At 41.8% G+C, this 20,899-nt stretch overlaps 1 protein-coding gene across 1 annotated transcript; it reads right to left on the bottom strand.

The window, feature by feature from the left end:
* Positions 1 to 390: 390 nt before the first annotated feature.
* On the bottom strand, positions 391 to 20,047 carry LOC308298142 (cysteine and histidine-rich domain-containing protein 1; the record flags this gene model as incomplete). Its single annotated transcript, XM_080741698.1, has 12 exons — positions 391 to 666; positions 2,645 to 2,815; positions 4,443 to 4,505; positions 5,464 to 5,583; positions 5,730 to 5,832; positions 6,388 to 6,458; positions 9,651 to 9,703; positions 11,553 to 11,656; positions 12,987 to 13,150; positions 15,198 to 15,254; positions 17,013 to 17,062; positions 19,984 to 20,047. 12 exons carry the CDS (start codon positions 20,045 to 20,047, stop codon positions 391 to 393), a joined length of 1,296 nt encoding a protein of 431 aa, XP_080597824.1.
* Positions 20,048 to 20,899: the final 852 nt, after the last annotated feature.

The raw sequence follows: 20,899 nt of genomic DNA on the forward strand, positions 1-20,899 counted from the left end.
TGTTTCTATGTCAGCAATCTGGCCAGCCATCGTCAAAGAAAAGGTCCTTTTCACTTAACTGGAGCTCAGTTAGTCTGTTTTTGAGAGACTACTATGTCAGTGGTTCTCAAACCTTTACATGTGAAGGACCCCCAAAATTATATGTATTCGGCCACGAACCCCCATCTCAAAACATCTAGTTCCAGCGACCACCCAGAAGCAAAATTTGAGTTACAAACATTCGCTTTGAAAATACATAATATTCAAAGATTTGCACACATTTTCACGACTTTTTTCAAAAATAGCAGATCTACAAGCTCGCAGCGCGGCACTCGGTGCCGCGCTGTGAGCTTGTATATCTGCTATTTTTCACGGGTTAAAGCATTCAATAATTCTAGGGCCTAAATGGCTTTAGTCCTCCTCCAGGTCGGGCATGTCCAGGTCCGGCAGGTCCTCCATCTCCCTCTCCTTCTCCTTCTGCTCCACCTTCTCCACCACAGGCTTCTTGTTCTCAATCACGTTCTCGATGACGTAGTGCGACTCCTTGCCCCCCCCTGCCTTCTTGGACGCGTCCAGCTCGTCCAGTTGTTTCTTCCACTCCTCCATGGCGGGCGTCATCTTGTCTTTGTCGTAGGCCCACTCGTCGTCCGAGTCGCTGATGTCGTCGTCGGCGATGTCCCAGTCGGCCTGCAGAGGCCAAGGTTTATAATAGTTTTTTTTTTTTTGTTATAGTTTAGATTTTGTTAGTTTTGACAGTTAAAAAAACTAAATCTGTTAGTTTAATTTTTCTTTTTTTTTACAACGGGTTTGCTAGTTTTGATTATTTTTTTTATTTTCGTGACGACGCTTAGTTTTAGTTAAGTTTTCTTTCTTTCTTTCTTTATTTGGATCCCCATTAGCTTCCGCTGCCGCGGTCGCTAATCTTCCTGGGGTCCACATAAAACAGCACAAACATACAATATTCAAACAAACAACTGACACTCGTCAGTCAGTTTTGATTAGTTATAGTGTTAGTTTTAGTCTCTCTTTTTTTTCATACTCAGGGGCGTCACAAGGCGGGGAAAAGTGGGACTGAGTTACTACGGCCCAAGGTGGAGGGGCCTTCATTATTTTATACTTAAGCTATTGAAAAATAGCAGATCTACAAAAAGGCTAGTAGATCTGCTATTTTTGAAAAATCGTGAAAATAATGCGTAATAATGCGCTCCCAGTCTAAATGGGTTAAACTCCCCTCCCCCTATGAAGAACATTCATGGGGGGCCCGCATTGAATCCTTGTACACAGGGCCCAGAATTTGGTGCGACACCCCTCTTTGGGTTATTTGTCAGGTGCAGGATTCAAAAAAGGGTTACACATCGGCACTCTGAAACATCACTATTCCGACCACCTTAACCCTAACCCTAACCTCAGTAAAACTAACGCTGGTGAAATGCTAACCTGGTAAAATGCTAACCTGCTGACGCTGGTGAATGCTAACCTATGCTAATGGGGATGTCTCGGAATGGAGAACTGCCCCCCAACAAAATATACCATTTAAAAATATAGGTAATACTTGCTATGCATCCTATGTCTATATAATGCATTATAAACATTGTTATAATGCATTATAATCTGATTATGACACTGTATAATTATAGTTATAAGAACTCATTAATGCTCATAATGCTTTATAACAATAGGATGCATAGCAAGTGTTACCAAAATAGCATGGAGTTAGCTGGTTTTGCAGAAAGTGTGGAGTTAGGAGGTTTTGTCCCGAGCACTTTTTACTACTTTGGTTCAATATTATTTTAACCAACACTCAGCTGTAAAGGGTGTTCAATAGCAGGGATATTTCACTTGAAAAAAAAAAAACCTTTTTGTCATTTTATCGTCTAATCAGGCTTTTGGGAACACCCAGGACAGTTTTTGAATTTCTTCATTCAGTATTTAGATATTTGATATTAATTTCCCCCAATGTTTCCCCTTCCAGGACCTTCATATACCAACCCATTATAACTTCAAACTCCATTTTAACCATGATAGATTTAATAAAAACAACTGTTCTTTTTTTCTGGTCACTCCTGACACCCTCCGAATACGTGAGCAGTCTGTGTTTCTTCGATAAAATTTTTCATTGATTTCTATTAATCCTTTGGGGAAATGAAAATGATTAAATACAATAAAAGATTATAAAACATAAATAAAAAAGGTTATCGAAAAAACACGGACTGCTCACGTATTCGGAGGGTGTCAGGAGTCACCAGAAAAAAAGGACAGTTGTTTAAATTGAATCTATCATGGTTAAAATGGAGTTTGAGGTTATAATGGGTATGTATAGGAAGGTCCTGGAAGGGGAAAATGGGACGAAATGAATATCAAATATCTAAATACAGTATCGAGGAATTCAAAAACAGTCCTGGGTGTTCCCAAAAGCCTGATTAGATGATAAAATGACAAAAGTTTTTTTTTTAAAGTGAAATAACCCTTTAAGAGGTTTTGGCCAGACAGTGACGATATTCAGTTACTGTTGGTAACGAGCAAAACTAAAACTAAGGAAATTGTATCTATAATTTCAGTTTGTTTCAGTTAGTTTTGTAAACACACAATAAACGCAGTCAGTTAACGGAAATGTTTTTCAATTTCAGTTTCCCTCGTTTCGTTAGTTTTGGTCAAGTATACTGACCCTGGCGGCGGCGTCGTTGGCCTCGTTGTGTTCCTCCATGGTGGCAGGCTCGGCCTCAGCCTTGTAGTTGGGGTCCTCCAGCTTTCCCCAGGCCACGGCGTCTGCCTTGCGCAGCGTCACCTCCGTCTTGGAGGGCACCATGTTGACGGAGCTGTTCTTGATGTCCACCACCTGCAAGGACGGAGGATCGGAGCAGTGTTCGTTTTGGACGGCGAATTTTGAATAAAATGACGTTTAGTTTTAGTCAGTGGTGGGCAGGGTTGTCACAAGGGGGGGGGGGGGGGGGAGTGGTACTGAGTTACTAGGGCTGAAGGTGGAGGGGCCTCAATTATTTTATACTTTTGCTATTCAAAAATAGCAGATATACAAGCTCACAGCACGGCACCGAGTGCTGTAGATCTGCAATTTTTGAAAAGTTGTAAAAAATGTGAGCAAATCTTTGAATATGTGTATTTTTAACATTTTGCTTCTGGGGGGTCCCTGGAACAAAATATTTTGAGATGGGGGTTCGTGGCCAAATACATATAATTTTGGGGGTCCTTCACATGAAAAGGTTCGAGCACCACTGAAAGAAACATATGTTTTTCAAAAAACCTTAGAAGGATTTGAAATATTCAAAGACTTGCACAAATTTTCACACTTTTTCAAAAATAGCAGATCTACAAGCACCGAGTGCCACGCTGTGAGCTTGTAGATCTGCTATTTTTCAATAGTTAAAGCACCCAGGGCCTGCAGAATTTGGTGCGACACAGATGGAGGATTGGAGCAGTGTTCGTTTTGACTGCGAATATTGAATAAAATGCTGTTTAGTTTTAGTCAGTGGTGGGAAAAGTACGTCCAGCAGGTTCCAGCCAGGTCTATGTTTAGACCTGGTTAGCGTTCACCCACGACGGCAGGGTAGCGTTCGGACTACTGGCTGCTCGAAACAACGGCACATCGAAATATCACTACACACCCGGTCTGCACGACATGCCGACAGATGCGCAACACCATCAAACCACACCATTGCCATTGAAATGCATTGGCAGAATCCACTCTCATAGGTAGAATATTAGTGTGGTGTGACCGTGTCCCCGGTCTAGTATTAGTCGACTAATTACCCGGCTTGGTTGAATGCCTGATTCAACCAAGCTGAAATCAGCGGTGAATTAATAGGCGTATAATGACCGCTCCCCTCTATAATACAGTGCCGTATCCAACATGTCAGCCATGTAAACAAACACACAGCGTCATTTACAACTAGACGTGAATGTTTTTCAAAACATTTGAGGCGAGAAACAGACGACGCAGAATCAGAAAATTGATTCTATTTGATCAGCACTTCCTTGTTTTCCAAGACGACCGTGTCGTGCTGGGAGGACGCCCAGCGCAAGACTTGTGGAATACTTTCAGCCGTCTGTAAACAAGGAAATACTTTGTTTTGTTTTTAGTTTTGAGTCAAATTATTACTTTTATTTATTAGCCGGGTAATAAGTGCTATAACGTCTCGCTGCTTGGTCATTATGGCTTATATGGACACTTCAGTCGTGTCCATATAACCCATAATGTAGTACCTCTGAGGGGTTCCTCAGAGGTACTACAGGGGGCGCCAAAGTTTTTTTTAAATGTATTAACCATTTGAGTTAATAAAAAAAGTCTGACATTGTTAAACTGATTATGCAAGCTGCTGTAGTGTACATACTCATTTATCAACTCTGAATATTGTTTAATCTCAATACAAAATACTGAAACATAATAACTGTATGTATGGAAGAAAATGCAAATAATTGTTGTTACTCTTGTCATTACGATTACTCACCCCCCAAAAGTGGAATTCTTTGGTGAAGACCTTATTCTCCTCAAACTGGATTTGGCAGTTGAGCTACGGAGAGAAATGTTCAATGTCAGAACAAAAACAACCATGGTTGACCAAAGTTCTGTAAAATACGACAATCTAAATCAAGGGTCTTATATATTAACCACTTGAATGGAAAAAAATTATAAAAAAAATATATATATATATATATATATATATATATAGGCGTTGTGAGCTTGTAGATCGGCTATTTTCGGCAAAGAGGTTTGGTGTAGAGGGGAAAAAGAGCAGACTAATACAGAGTGAAAGGTCAAGTTTATTAAGTATTGACGGTTCAAATGGTTAAATATCTGAAAACACAAATTGGCATGAATCCAACATACACTGATGATCATGCAGATTCGTGCTGCCAAACAATGAAACTATATGGAATCTATGAACAGGTTGTGGGGTCCCTGCTTCATCTCTCTCTCAACTAAGGGGTCCTTGGCCTGAAAATGTTGAAGACCCCTGGTCTAAATTCAGCAGAAATTGTGCAGGAATACTACAGAACCATGTTACAGATGGACAGATGATGGCATAGGTAAACATCAAGAGGACACATCAACTACAAGTAGGCCTAGAAATGGTAGATCTAGAGTTCACAATGTGTTCTTTTAAATATGTTGATTACATTATTACATTATATCAGCCGATACATTTAAGTTACTTGGCATGTCTACGCAGTGTAATTGTTGTTTACAAAGCCTAAAAGGTGAGAAGAAATTTATTTTTTATTGATATGTTCCGATATTCAATGCCAAAAAACACAATCAAATCGTTAATTGCAAGTTTTAAAATTTCCATGAATCATCTCGGTGTGTGCATGTGTGTGTGTGTGTGTGTGTGTGTGTGTGTGTGTGTGTGTGTGTGTGCGTGTGTGTGTGTGTGTGTGTGTGTGTGTGTGTGTGTGTGTGTGTGTGTGTGTGTGTGTGTGTGTGTGTGTGTGTGTGTGTGTGTGTGCGTGTGTGCGTGTTTAACTCACCACTGTGCGGTTCCCTTCTATGAAGGACAGTTTTGGGTTGGGGTTTTTGGAATAGATGGTCACCACCACAGAGTTGCCCGTTTGGTGCCAGTCAAACCTGCATGCCACCTTCTTCTTGCCCTGTAACACACAGACGCACACGCACACACACACACTTATTTAGTTGTTTTTAACAATAATAAACAGGAACATTTGTTGAAATACGGTTTCCAGGCGATAATATACAGTATAAAGCCTTTGTACGGTAGGCTATCGGACAGGCCTACCTGCTTGGCGATCCAGCGGTGCTCGTCCGTGCTGCAGCCCTTCTGTTCCAGGAAAGCATTGAAGTCTATGGTCTTTATGCAACAACAGCTCCAGTACTTATACCTGGAAGTCACATCACATGTTGGAGTTATTATTTACTTCTGAGTTCACTCCCCAAATAAATTACTTATATTCTATCAATTACACATCCTATGAAGCCCTCTTTTATTTTATCTTTCGCAGTAGTATGTATGTGCTCGAAACGCGCCACGATTTGGAGCTTGTAGATCTGCTACTTTTGCCGTAGCAGATCTACCTACCACAGATCTACCGTTGCCATTGAAAAGTAACGGTTTTGGACTTTCTACCCTACAGAGACCATATCGTCACTGAAAGGCAGAAACCTTGTATCTCCAAGTTTCAAATGAATATGTTTTTTCTTGGTAAATTATAAAGCCCTTCTTCATCATACAAAAGTGTCGCACAAAAGTAGTGAAACTGTTTCACTATTTTAAATCGTTTTTAAAATAATGTAGGAAGGTTTTGGACATACTGACCGTTTCCACCCGACAACAACGATATGCGATATGTTTATGCATTCATGACTTATAGCTATAACATCACATGCTTATTAATTGAGTCAAAACTGCATTGTTTATTATTGTGTGAGTGCCTTACCCCTCGTGGAAGACAGGGGCTCCGGGGTGGTGGGTGCAGACCTCCAGGTCTGTGGCAGGGCCTTGGTAGGCCTGAAGACAAACAAACAAATCAATGACGATTTAGGCAGATTTAAAAAAAAAAGTTTCGGAAAAACCTATGTTTTTTAATTTTATTTAAAGGGGCCACACCATGTTTTTCAAAATATATATATTTTTTAAATATTGGTCCACCACTTTACCTCATAGTTCCACCTCATATATAGTCTCAATCACAGATATAAAAAGCTAGATGCCTCGTTCGCCTCTGCAGTTAATTGGAGCGATGTGCAAAAGTTCTTGTCCGGACTTCCTGAAAAAACTAAGGGAACGCTGTCAGTCAAAGTGACTACTGGCCAATCACAGCGCGACTTTTCCAGGACTTATCCAAGGACCACAATTCAATTCAACAGAGCCAGTTCCGATGTTGCGCGGCTCAGCTCTTCTCACAGGCTGCGTGCGTAAAGACACGCCCCCACCTGCCTCTGATTGGCCTGTGAACTTCCCTATGTGTGACACACGCGGAAGCAATGAAGACGGAAGTGATGAAGATTCCCTTAGTTGCTAAATGCATACGCCCCCTAGCCGAAGGAGGCATCTAGCTTTTTATATCTGTGGTCTCAATCATAGGCGCCGGAGCCGGGTCTTTTTGGACCGGACTGCCACCCCACTTTTCAGGCTATCGACCTATTTCTTCTGTCTTTTGGTCCGTTATTTCCCCCAAAACGGCGCTATAGTCCCAATGTCCCCATTGTCTTGCTAAATCGCTGCTGGATCGTTGCGACCCCCAGTCACTCATGCTAATTGCTTCCAATACACAAGTCTGTCTGCTATTACATGTTCAACCGGTTCTGATGGGCCAGGCTGCAGTGGTGTAAAGTAACAAATTACATTATACTCACTCAAGTAGCCTACAACTGTTATTTCTCTCAGAAAAGCCTGGTGAGGCGAGGTTAGCCTACTGTAGGCCAAGTACAATTTTGAGACTTTCTCAGAGGCAAGTATTGTAGGCTACTTTTACTCCACTACAAATATTTGAAAACAGCTAAGTTACTTTGCAGATTTCGATTATTATAAAGGCATACATTAACCAGTTATATTTAGGCCATTAGAAATGAAAATACAAGATCACATTGCGACAAAACGTCATTATGCAAGTACATTTTGGACATGGGACTTCTAACGGAGTATTTCTACTTTTAGTTACTTAAGTAAAACATGTGAGTACTTTTCTTTTTTCTTAACTGACGGCCGGGCTGCTAATCGAGCGTCGGCTCGCTCACTCTCTCTCTCTCCTCACTCACTGTAGTCAGTGCGATGCAAAGCAGTTCATATCTAACTTTAACAGTAGCTTGAATTTCCCTTCCTTTATTCACATTTAAACTTAATTTATTTTCTCGAAAATACATTGAGGGTAGCAGAGCCCTAGCTCATTCATAATGCCGAGATTACAGAAGGCATAATAGGCCTACAACATTGTAGGAAATAATAATTAATATTGAAATAAGAACAGCAGGATAAAACGAGTTATGTATTGTGAAAAAGTTGAATTAGATGCTTTATCCAGAGCTACTTATACAATTGTCATCTAACAACACATTGTGCTAGTGATTATTGTGATAGTTATAAAAGTCCGAGGTGTACGTTTGGTTATGGTTATGACGTCACCACCTGGCCACGCCCACACCACCGTCCCCTCACTATTTTACCCCTGCCGGCGCCTATGGTCTCAATAGAATCCACCCCAAAAGTACCGCCCCCTTCTCTTCAGTTGCCAGGAAACTGAGGTGGAGGGGTGGTACTATGGAAATGAGCCCTGGTGTGACATCACACCAGTCCACTTTTCAGGAGAGAACCATTCGGACACACCCACTCAGAAAATCACAGAAAAGAGTTAATGAATTGTATTTTTATTTTTACAGAAATACACTGAGAATAATAAAATACATTTTAAAAAGATGTTATGGTGTGAACCCTTTAAAGCACAACTTTGTTTTTTTACAACGGGTTCATATTTTAAATTGTAATTAGAGAAAATAAAAAGTGAGTGTTAAAATGTTTTCATTTACTTCATTCTATCGTTTTTGCATGTTTAGCGTGCAAAAACGTGGGGCATACGTACGCATTTGGGCATGTGCGCTAAATATGTATTTTTAGACACAATAATCCTGCAAATTCTTTATTGCTACAGTAACCCCAAAAGTCACATCTGTCCATGAAAGATTGCAGTGCATCTTGGGAATGGGCTTATTCTGTCTAAAAATACATATTTAGCCACTTGTACGCATGCCCTCAGCCACTGAAATCTAAATCATTAAAAACATTTTAACTCTCATCTTTTATATTCTTTAATTACAATCTAAAATATGAATATGAATATGAAAAAAGTTGTCCTTTGAAGGTATCATGAAAATAAATTGTGACATTGATCTGGCCACTAGATGGAACTCTTAAATCACAGCTGAGGAGCACTTGGCTAGACAGGACTTCAGGCATGCAGCAATGCATTGCTTTTAGAGCAATCTGGGAACCCATCATCAAAGAAAGGGCGACGCCCACTCGGTCTGTCTCTCTTTCTTTGAAAGAGAGCCATCATTGACTCTGTCTTGAGAGATTGCTTTTAGAGTAAGAAGCGCTTGGTGTGCGTGCGTGCGTGCGTGCGTGCGCGTGTGTGTGTACTTAATTACACTTTGGAGGTTACTTCTACTCCATTACAACTCAGAGGCAAATATTGTACTTTCACTCCACTACAATTATTTGAAAACTTGAGTTACTTACTAGTGACATCATTACTACAAATCCTATACATTAACCAGCCCTATATAAACGTTGTCTATTTGAAAATAGACAATCTATAAGCTCACAATGCGAAGCTTGTACATCTGCTATTTTCAAAAGATTTTTTATATATTTCATAGTCAAGAGAAAACTTGTGAAATGGGAACTTCTGCGTAATAATAAGTAGGCCTACTTTCTACTTATTTAGATTACCAGACTTCTACTTGTAATCGAATATGAGTACTTTTCCGTATTCCCACCACTGGTGTGTGAGCGCATATGTGTGTGCGTTTCACGAGTGCGCACGCGTGGGCAACGTTGCTACCTCCGCGCCGTGGCACTTCTGTGAGCCGCGTCCTAAAATAGTCATCAGTCTGACATCAGCAAAAGGCGACAGATTTATCATCCGCATGACAGGAGCCCCCCCCCCCCACACACACACACACACACACACCCACCCACACTTACTGATTGGCATCCTGAATTCTTGCATCGCGTCCCTACTCGGATTTCCTCACCCTCTGATGGATGGATGGAAGGATGGATGGATGGATGATGGAGAGAGAGAGAGAGAGAGAGAGATAGAGAGGGAGAGAGGGAGAGAGAGAGAGAGAGAGAGACAAGTGTCAAAATATAACACACAAAAGAAAAACGTATATACAGCTGGAGTGGTTACTGCATAGTGTAAACAGAGCTATATCACATTTCGTCGTTATATGTTATAGATGTTATATAGCAGGGGTTCCCAAACTTTTTTGTCTCAGGGCACCCCATGAATATATATATTTTTTCATCCGAGGCACCCCTACATTATATCGTCGTTGTCGGGTGGAAACCATGTATGTCCAAAACCTTCTCTTTTTGTGTTATTATTTTAAAAACGATTTAAAATAGTGAAAATAGACGATCTACAAGCACACAATGCCACAATGCCCGTGTGTGCTTGTAGATCTGCTATTATCACTACTTGTGTGACACTTTTGTATGATGAAGTAGGGCTTTTATTTTACCAAAAAACATACACATTTGAAACTTGGAGATACAAGGTTTTTGCCTGACCGACTGAAAATAGCTTTGTACATCAAGTTTAAAATGATAGTAATTAAGTGTGCAAATAAATTCCAAATATTATCAAATTATCTCGCGGCACCCCTGGACTGCCATCACGGCGCCCCAGGGTGCCCTGTCACCCACTTTGAAAACCCCTGTTATGTAGGGTATACATCTTTTTGAAACAAATGGCAGCAACCTTTTGCTCAAGTTCGCTGTCGCTTTGGAGCAAATAGCAGCATTTCTTTTTTTAGACAGTAAAGAGACATTGGGGGTTAGGTGACAGAGGGAGAAAGAGAGTGAGTCAGAGAGGGAGGGAGTGAAGGACAGGGGAAGAGGGAGGAAAGTGAAAATAATGAGAGAAGAGGTAGGGAGGGCAACGGAAGAGAGAGGAGACAGGTAACTATCGTAGTTGTTGGTTGGAAACCTTGTACGTCCAATTTTTAAAAAATGACTTAAACCATTGAAAATAGCCGATCTACAAGCACACAACGCCTCGCAGTGCGAGGCGTTGTGTGCTTGTAGATCGGCTAGTTTCACTAGTTTTGTGAGACACTTTTGTATGATGAGAAGGAGACAGAGGGGGAATTAAGGACTGTGTGGCACAACGTTGTCAGGTGGAAACCCCCTATATCCAAAACCGTTTGTTTGGTATCTTTCATTTTAAAAAGAGTGGAGGGTTAGAACACGGTGGGTTCCCAGTTCGATCCCGGGCTCCCCCCATGTTTTTTTTCCCCTTATAATTTGCACACAACTTATTTATTAGTTGTGTGCTTGTAGATCGGCTATTTTCACTAGTCATGTGCGACAGTCTTGTATGATGAAGCAGGGCTTTGCTTTACGAGAAAAGAAAAAAAACGTACAAATTTGAAACTTGGAGATACGAGGTTTCTGCCCGACAGTGAGGATAAATTATTCTGTTAAAGGACTTTCGAAAGTACAAAGTTTCCATCAGACATGCACAAACCAAATGCATACCGATGTCTCTGGTTGAGATTGGCACATTTCACTCAGGTTTTTCATCTCACTCATGTCATTTTGTCTGCTGACTTCACTCAGCAACAAAATTAAAATAAAATAAACAAAAATTAAAATAAAAACCATTCACAGGAGGCAAGCAGTGATCACTCCATGATTTGCACTGCAATGTAGTTTCAAATGCACTACATTGCAGATGCTTTTTTGAGAGTAAAAAACTAAAAAAGAAGAAGAAGACACTTTTGACATGCATGATCTGGGCAGATTGTGAACCAGAGACATCGGTACGCACGCACGCATGCACGCACGCACGCACGCACAGAGCAGGTAACAGGTACTGACCTTTCTTCTCTAACTCCTCTTTGGCGCTGACGTCGAGTTTTGCCATAATCTGACTCAGAGACGGCGCAACCTTCGGGATAAGCTTGGTCTTTTTCTCATCCGAACTACAACCACATACAAACATGCACACGTGCACACACACACACACATACACACACACACACACCCACACACACGTTTCTCAATTTACAACAAAGTATAGCAGGAGAAATGACATATAGGCAATACACTTTGCAAACTATTCCTTGCCAAGGCCTCTAGCTCAGTGGTTCTCAGCCTGTGGGTGGGGACCCCCAGGGTCCCCATATTATTTTGGGGGGTTCCCAGATGATTAACTTAATGTGAAACATTGTTTTCTCACTCAACAGTAAACAAACCAACATAAAGTTTAAGTGTATAGAGCGTATCTGCACATTTCTAAAGTGACAATTTAAGGACTTTTTAATACCTCTAAAATGACAAATTAAAGATTGGCCAAATTAGAGGCAGACATTGTGAAAATAACAGATCTACATGCTCACAACACGTTGTGCTACTTGCTATTTTCACAATAGAACCGTGTTATAAAAAATGTAATGCCTCAACGCTCGTCAGGGTGGGGGGGGGGGGTCCCCATTTAAAATATGATTATTTTGGGGGTCACAGCCTGAAAAGGTTGAGAACCATATTACGAAATGGCTTATAATAAAAAAAAATACATCAAATCTATAAATAAGTGTTGTGAGCTTGTAGATCGGCTATTTTGGCGGAATGTTTGTCCCAGAGCAGTGACACTAGGGTTTGTGTGGTTAAGAATACAAGGACAGAGTCATGATCACCTTGGTTCTACTGTATGTTACATGCTAATGATAGAGACTGGTGTTAACTCCTGTCAATGAAAACAAGTCTCGCAAACTGTAGGGCCTACGGTATTGTAGATCTAATTATATAAAGTTGAAAGTTTGTTTATTTGACAGGGACAGTACTCATTAATGGACATGTCAGTTTTCACTTCAATGTAAATGAGCCAGAGTTAGCCACATGCTAATTTTCATCTGTAGTCCCTGGACCTTAGTGGTGATCAACCCCCCAATCCAACCCTTGATGCTGAGTGCCAAGCAGGGAGGCATTGGGTCCCATTTTTATAGTCTTTGGTATTCACCCGGCCAGGGAATCGAACCCCCAACCTCCCAATCTCAGGGCGGACACTCTAACCACAAGGCCACTGAGCTGGTACCAGACAGAGGCGTCACAAGGGGGTAGTGGGACTGAGTTACTAGGGCCCAAGGTGGAGGGGCCTCGAATTATTATATACTAGCTATTGAAAAATAGCAGATCTACAAGCAGATCTACGAGGCCAAATACATATAATTCTTGGGGGTCCTTCACATGAAAAGGTTTACACTAACACACACACATACACAAACGCACACACAAACGCGCACACACACGCACCTCAGCTTGGTCTTCTCTTTCCTCAGGGCCTCTGCTGACTTGGGTCCTCTGTAGATGATCTCCTTTCCGCCACGGTGCTTCTTGTCGCTCTTCTTGTCTGACGACACCTCCGGCCTCAGGGGCTCCTGGGGCTTGACGTTGGTGTGGCACCCGCGGGTGCAGCCCTGAAAGCACACAGAGAGATGGTTATGGTCCACTGCATGGAGTCACACCAGTCACTTCAGGCGAAGGTTCACCTGATATTCATTTGTTTCTGGTATAATTCTTGATATTTTCTTTCTTGTGCTTTTGGCAAACTAAGTCAAGTCAACGTATTCACTAATACAGTGTTTCTCAACCTTTTTTCTGCATGGGCACACTTTTCATGTCCCAAGAATCCATGGGCACACCAACATAATACGGGGGTGTAAATATCGTCACTGTCGGGAAGAAACCTTTCAAATCCAAGTTTCAAATGTGTATGTTTCTTTGCAAAGTAAAGCCCTGCTTCATCATACAAGGCTGTTGCACAACAGTAGTGAAAACAGCCGATCTACAAGCACACAATGCCTCGCACCGCGAGGCGTTGTGTGCTTGTAGATCAGCTGTTTTCACTAGTTTAAATCATTTTTAAAATGATAAATACAATACTGGCTTTCAACCAGTTTCAAGGGGCACACTTGACCCTTCTCAGGGGCACACCAATTAAAGGTCCCCAGGCACAGTGGTTGAGAAACACTGCACTAATACATCAATATCAACTAGTAAGACGCCTCAGGGCGACCGCGCCATGTCTTGGCCGTCTGGCCAGTGATGTATATCACCCCCAGATCCATGTACTGTATGGAGATATACTGTGAAACCCCAAACATGCTTAGCCTACTCAGTTATTCGTTATGTGAAAATCCTATGACGTCTATCACATCTGACATCATACATACAATCCCTTCTATGCCCAGCCAGCATCACAGATATGTGCTGTCTTCCTCCATATATGGGCATTCCCATATGAAGTCTGATGTCACATGATGTCAGGCGTTATAGACAGAGATACGGACAAGATGTGACGGTTCACATACTAAACTGCGACCTATGGTCGCAATTAAACCATATAATGTATCTCCTAGCAGCAGGCACACGATTCCAGATAAGCTGGTCGATTTGACTGTATGGCCCAAGTGCGTGACACTAAAACTGTGGGAGGAGTAGCACGGCTAAATAAAGTACTATCCCTGTGCTGATCATAAAACTCTTGTGCTCAGCAAATAAGGAGCCTATTGTACACATTAAGGCAGGGGTTGGCAATTCTTTTTTCCATGGGGCCACATGAACAACAGAAAATATACAGGTCGTCCAATGATCACGCACACGTGCTGATGTACGCATTGCGTCCATATGTACGTGAATAAAAAACTTCAAAATAAAAGCAATGCAGTAAAGCTGCATTGCTTTTATTTTGAAGTTTTGAAGTTTTTCATTGCATGAGGTACAATTAGAAAATGTGTTTATTTTGTAATTTGCCATTAACCCTACATGGGCCGGTCAGAGTGAACCAAAGGTGGCCCCCAGGCCGTACAATGCCCAGGTCTGCATTAAGATGAACCACTGACATCTGTAAAGGTCTCTGCTCACAAAGCTGCACGTCGGAAAGTCGGAACTCTCAGACGAAAGGTTTGGTGGTCGGAGTCAATAAGGACAGGCCTTTAAGTTAAGGCATAAGAGCTGGTGCTTAAGCCAATCAAAATACAGCCTATTGGTGTCTCTATATCCCCTTTTTGACTGCAACTTTAGCCCCACACTACACGACACTACAAAACACCACACCGCACCACATCTACATTTTCCATTACACAAAAGTACCCCTATCGGTAAGAAACAAATTGACCTTTTTAACTGTGATTTATACAATATACATTTTCTATTACAACTATATAATACACTATAATGGATTATAACTGTGGTTATAATATACTTTAACGTATCAATGTATTACCACTATAATAGATTAGAACCTCTTCTTTGAGTGTTTATCTGGTACAGTAATTTGATCAGTAAAGCAGTGCCTTTCGCGGGTCCCTTGAACCCAACCTGCAGACGAGAATACAGTTTAAGGATCTACCTTAAACTCCTCCAAATGAGGATTATGAATGAACCACATGAGCCATAGCAGACATGTATTGTAGTTTTGTACTGTAGTGCTATGGTATGTTATGCTGTGCTCAGTGCTTGTACCTTGATATCCAGGAACTCTGAGAAATCTGTTGTGCGCTTCCTACAGCAAGACCAGCCCTGGAGAGAGACAGGCAGACAGACAGACAGACAGACAGACAGACAGACAGACAGACAGACAGACAGACAGACAGACAGACAGACAGACAGACAGACAGACAGACAGACAGACAGACAGACAGATTGGAGTTAAAGTATATGAATCAATCAATCAATCAATCAATCAATCAATCAATCAATCAATCAATCAATTGATGTTTTATTTCCAGTCAGGACAATATTGCTTGCCCCATCCTACATGGAATTAAAACAAAAGAATAAACATTCCAGTGGATGGTCAGCTCAACTCATATAATGCAACCTCATTATAAACAACAGCATATCCAGTAGGCCTACATACATTCATTCAGACCTTGCACACATAGAATATATCAAAATAATAAAGTGAAAGTTCATCCTTAAGTCACCCTTCTCCTCCTATCCCGTGCTTTACAAACATATTCTTTAAACGCAAAAATTAGCCCAGCAAGAAATTCAATTAAAGCAATCAGATCGCAATCTATCAGATATAGATATATTTCTCTCAGATCGTTATACAAAGGACAATATAAAATAAAATGAATGTAATTCTCCGCCTCATTCAAGTCACAATATTCACATTCACATATTGTTACATTATATATCCTCCTCAGCTACGCCCCATATCTTCCTGTTCCGATATAATGCGTGACTCCTGACTTTTAGCCAAATGATAATTAAAAAAAAAACAAAAAAAAAAAAAACAGAATATTGGCTCACCACCACGTTGGGTAGCAAATGATAAATCGTAAATGGTGCATTTATATAGCACCTTTATCCAAGGCGCTTTACATAGATTGTGCATTACATTCACCCATTCACACACATTCATACACCGATGGTGGGTGGAGGAAACCATGCAAGGCGCCAACCTACGGGAGCAGTTAGGGGGTTCAGAGTCTTGCTCAAGGACTCTTCACCAAAAGTATGGGTTTCCGAAGCTACTTATACAGTAACTTTAGGGGGCCCGGGATCGAACTGGGAACCTTCCAGTTGCCAAGCGGCCACTCTACCCCTGAGTCACTTCCGCCCCAAAACCAGCAACCTATTGCAGAGACTCTCCATTCTGGCTTTATCTCATTTCACAGGAGTATAATAAAGACGTTAAACAATGGAGATGATTTTTTATCTACCTGTCACCCTGCCTGTCCATTGACCGTCTATCTATACATGCAGTCTTCCATGTTTACTGATTAGACCGGGTACGCATTATTGCGTATTATTATTTTATGCTTTAACTATTGAAAAATAGAAGATCTACAAGCTCACAGCACGGCACCGAGTGCCGCGCTGCGAGCTTGTAGATCTGCTATTTTTGAAAAATTGTGAAAATGATTTGTTTGTCCCGATTTTGACCCGATTCTAAAAGTGTCTTTTGAATCCTTCTAAGGTTTTTTGAAAAACCTGTTTCTATGTCAGTGGTTCTCAATCTTTTTCATGTGAAGGACCCCCCAAAATGATATGTATTTGGCGACGGACTCCCATCTCAAAATATGTAGTTCCAGGGACCCCCCAGAAGCCAAAATTTGAGTTACAAACGTTCACTTTAAAAAAATACATATATTGAAAGATTTGCACACATTTTCGTGACTTTTTTCAAAAATAGCAGATCTACAAGCTTGCAGCGCGGCACTCGGTGCTGCGCTGTGAGCTTGTATATCTGCTATTTTTCAATGGTTAAAGCATTCAATGATTCTAGGCCTAAATGGATTAAACAGAAGACAGTGAATGGGTGTTTACCTTGAGCGCGTCATGGAAGATGGGCACTCCTGGGTGATGGAGACATGCCTCTGGAAGAGAAAGAGAAGAACGGCTTCAGCATGGAGCACTTGTTTAGGAAACCAAAGTCCTGGACTTTTAAAGCAGTGGTTCTCAACCTTTTCAGGCCGTGACCCCCCAAATAATCATATTTGAACTGGGGTCCCCCACCCTGCACAAGCACTTGGAATTGTAGGAGTTGTCATTACATTTAGTTTGACTCGATCCATTCCATTGTGAAAATAGCAGATCTACATGCTCACAAAGCCTAGGGTTGCGAGGCGTTTTGAGCATCGTAGATCGGCTATTTTCACAATTCCTGCCTCTAAAATTTTGAAAATGTGGCCAATGTTTGACCAGAGGTACTAAAAAGGTCCTTAAATTGTCACTTTAGAAATGTGCAGATACCATGTATATGCTGTATGTTGGTCTGTTTACTATTGGGTGAGAAAACAATGTTGACATTTAACTAATCCTCTGGGGACACCTCTGGGGGTCCCGACCCACCGGTTGAGAACCACTGTTTTAAAGGACAACTCATATTTTAGATTGTAATCAGAGAAAAGAAAAAATCTTTTAATTTACTGCTTTCAGCAATTGTAACAATTTAGATTTCAGTGGTTGGGGGCATGCGTACAAGTGCCTAAATATGTCTTTTTAGACACAATAAGCAACGCAATCTTTCATGGGCAGATGTGACTAATGGGGGGTAGTAGTGTTACGGTAAATAGTAATAAAGAAAATACCAGCCTATTGTGTCTAAAAAGACACTTGTACACATGCCCCCACCCACTGATCTCAATATTGCAAAAATGGTTAAAACAATAGAAAGCCGTAAAGGGAAAAAATTAAACACTCATCTTTTCTTTTCTCTAATTACAATCTAAAATATGAACCCTTATTGTAAAAAAAAACCCAAAGCTGTCCTTAAGCAGGTGACACATAAACAACAGACGTGTGAAATTAACAGCCCAGAAAATTCACCTTTTCAGGGGGCAAAAGGCGGGGGTAGTTATCACTTCTCTCCTATAGACAGGTGAGAAGTTATCACCCCCACCCCTTACTTTACCCCCACCACCCTGTACATACAGTATAGTGTTTTTATACTTGTGATGTTATTGAATGTTTTTGATGTTACTTTATGTGTTGTTGATGAATTGAATATCAAGGACCCCAATAGAAACAAGACTGCAAGGGCATTTTTTGAGGGGGTGTAATCCTTTTAGACTAAGTGTTTTGACCGTACTCGTGCTATTTTATATGTCTGTCTAATAAGATATTCAATCAATCAATCAATGGCAATCACTATAGTTTAACTGTCAGAAAGTATGACATGCAGTCAGTCAACACGCACAGACGCGCACGCACACACACACACACACACACACACACACACACACACACACACACACACACACACACACACACACACACACACACACACGCATGCATGTTTCTGAGAACATCAACATTTTAGGACGCAGATTTTATGAATGACATATTTACTTATTTTTTTATTTTACCATATGCCCTAATATTTCCCGGCGCATGACACCAGCTCGCAACTAAGTGTGAATCGCCCCAAATAACCCCAATTGTACCTAAATCTCCCTACAATAACTATTTACTTGGGAGGACCAGGAAAATGGTCCTCACAGCGAGCATTTCTCAAATTCTACGATATACTTGTGCGAGTGACATTTGGTGCTCACACGCTCGCCACACACACACACACACACACACACACACACACACACACACACACACACACACACACACACACACACACACACACAGACACACACACACACACACACACACACACAGCACACACACACACACACACACACACACACCATCAGCAGGGCATGTACGGCCTACCAGCTGTCCGCGTGAGGTGACAGTGTTTTGGGAAGTGTGTGTGCGTGTGCGCGCGTGCGTGCGTGCGTGTGTGTGTGTGTGTGTGTGTGTGTGTGTGTGTGTGTGTGTGTGTGTGTGTGTGTGTGTGTGTGTGTGTGTGTTCCATGAAATGTGATAACAGTTGCTAGAAAGGGGCTCAGTAATCCCCTCCAGTGACCACATGGCTGACCATGCTGGACCGACTGCCTGCTTAGAGCGAGTTCGCGTCATTACATTATCTCATACAGTTTGACAGGCCTTGTTGTAGCAAAGGACCACCATTACACCAAGGCCCCTTTCAGGGACGTGCTGGGCCCCTGATTCAGCCCGGGAAAAAGAGTTGGAGAGGCCCTCATTGCGCGCCATAGAGAGAGATCTCTCTATAGCGCTGCTGCTACTCAAAGATTTGCCATTTCAGATCATGACAAGTGACAAGCCAGTGGGCCAATTACTGTACATGAGTTATATTTCGTCGTTGTCGGGTGGAAACCTTGTATGTCTAAAACCGTTTGTTTTGTATTTATCATTTTAAAAATGATTTAAACTAGTGAAAACAGACGATCTACAAGCACACAACGCCTCGCGGTGCGAGGCGTTGTGTGCTTGTAGATCTGCAGTTTTTTTGGCACACACCGAGAGATTTAAGACTACAGAGTTGTACTCCTATGGTGTGATTCTATCTTCAGCTGTACAATGACATACCAAAAGGTTACAACAGCTACGTTTGTATCGTTGATGAATCTAGACTCTGCCAGCCAGTGTTCACAAATAGCTTGCCACATACTGTGCAGTGTATAGTGTACAAATGGAACCAAATGAACCCGGACGGGTTCACTTGGTTCCATTTGTGCACTGTCAGAGTTGAGGGGAAACCTTGGAATGTGAAAGTTTGAGAAACAATGGTCTAGACTAGAGCAACTCCAATCAAAATAAAGTGGACTTTTAATAGTTCACCGACATCAAGTAGCCATTAGACAAACACTCAGCTAGACGTAAATCAAACCGGAATGGCAAAAGGTAAGAAACACATGCAGGGTCATTGCTTAATCCTCACCGTCATTGTTCTCCTTTGGATCGAAGGTTCCTCCACAGCCTTTGTTGTAACAAAACAGAGCCATGTTGGCCTAGCAGCTGAAAAAACAGCAGTGTAGTTAAGACTTCTTTGTCTTTGACCTAGAATTGTACACTTCCCTATGTCTGTCTGTCTGTCTGACTGTCTCTCTCTCTGGTGTGTATGGTGGTCGTTCTCCGGGTCTTCTTAATCCTGCCACAGAACTTCCAGAAGCTTCTCCCCAGACAAGATGAAGTGACTTCCAGAGAGATCCACGAGGACTGATCGCCTTCCAGACTGGAGAGAGTGGAAGGAACGAAGGGGGCTTCTCTCTCTCTCTGCCTAGTGGTTGGGCTTGAGTTGAATGAATGATAAAAATAGCACCTCTCCCCCCCTCCCTCTACCTCCTCTCACTCTCACAGCTGTCAAATCTCATCTAAGGGGGGGAGGGGGAGGGTGGGCACACATTCCCATAGTGCTGTGCTGGCAGGCGGAGGGCAGGGGGGCGGGGGGCTGCTATCTGTCACTGAGGTGATGGTGTGAACACATTTTGTCATCCTATGCAGTGGTTCTCAACCTTTTCAGGCCGCGGACCCCCAAAATGATCCTATTTGAACTGGGGACCACCCCCACCCTGACAAGGACTTGGAATTGCAGGAGTTGAGGCATTACAATTTGCTTGACTCTGTTTCACAGATACATATTGTGAAAACAGCTGCTCACAATTCTTTGCGTTGCGAGGCGTTGTGAGCTTTTAGATTGGCTATTTTCAAAAATGTTTGCCTCTTTCTTATATTATTTCAGTGGTTTTCAGGCTGCGACCCCCAAAATAATCATATTTTAACTGGGGGACCCTCCCTCCCTGACAAGCACTAAGAGTTGAGCCATTACATTTTGTATAACATGGTCTTATTGTGAA

Source organism: Nannobrachium achirus (genome assembly GCF_963921795.1).
Source record: "Nannobrachium achirus genome assembly, chromosome: 14".
Classification (NCBI taxonomy): domain Eukaryota; kingdom Metazoa; phylum Chordata; class Actinopteri; order Myctophiformes; family Myctophidae; genus Nannobrachium; species Nannobrachium achirus.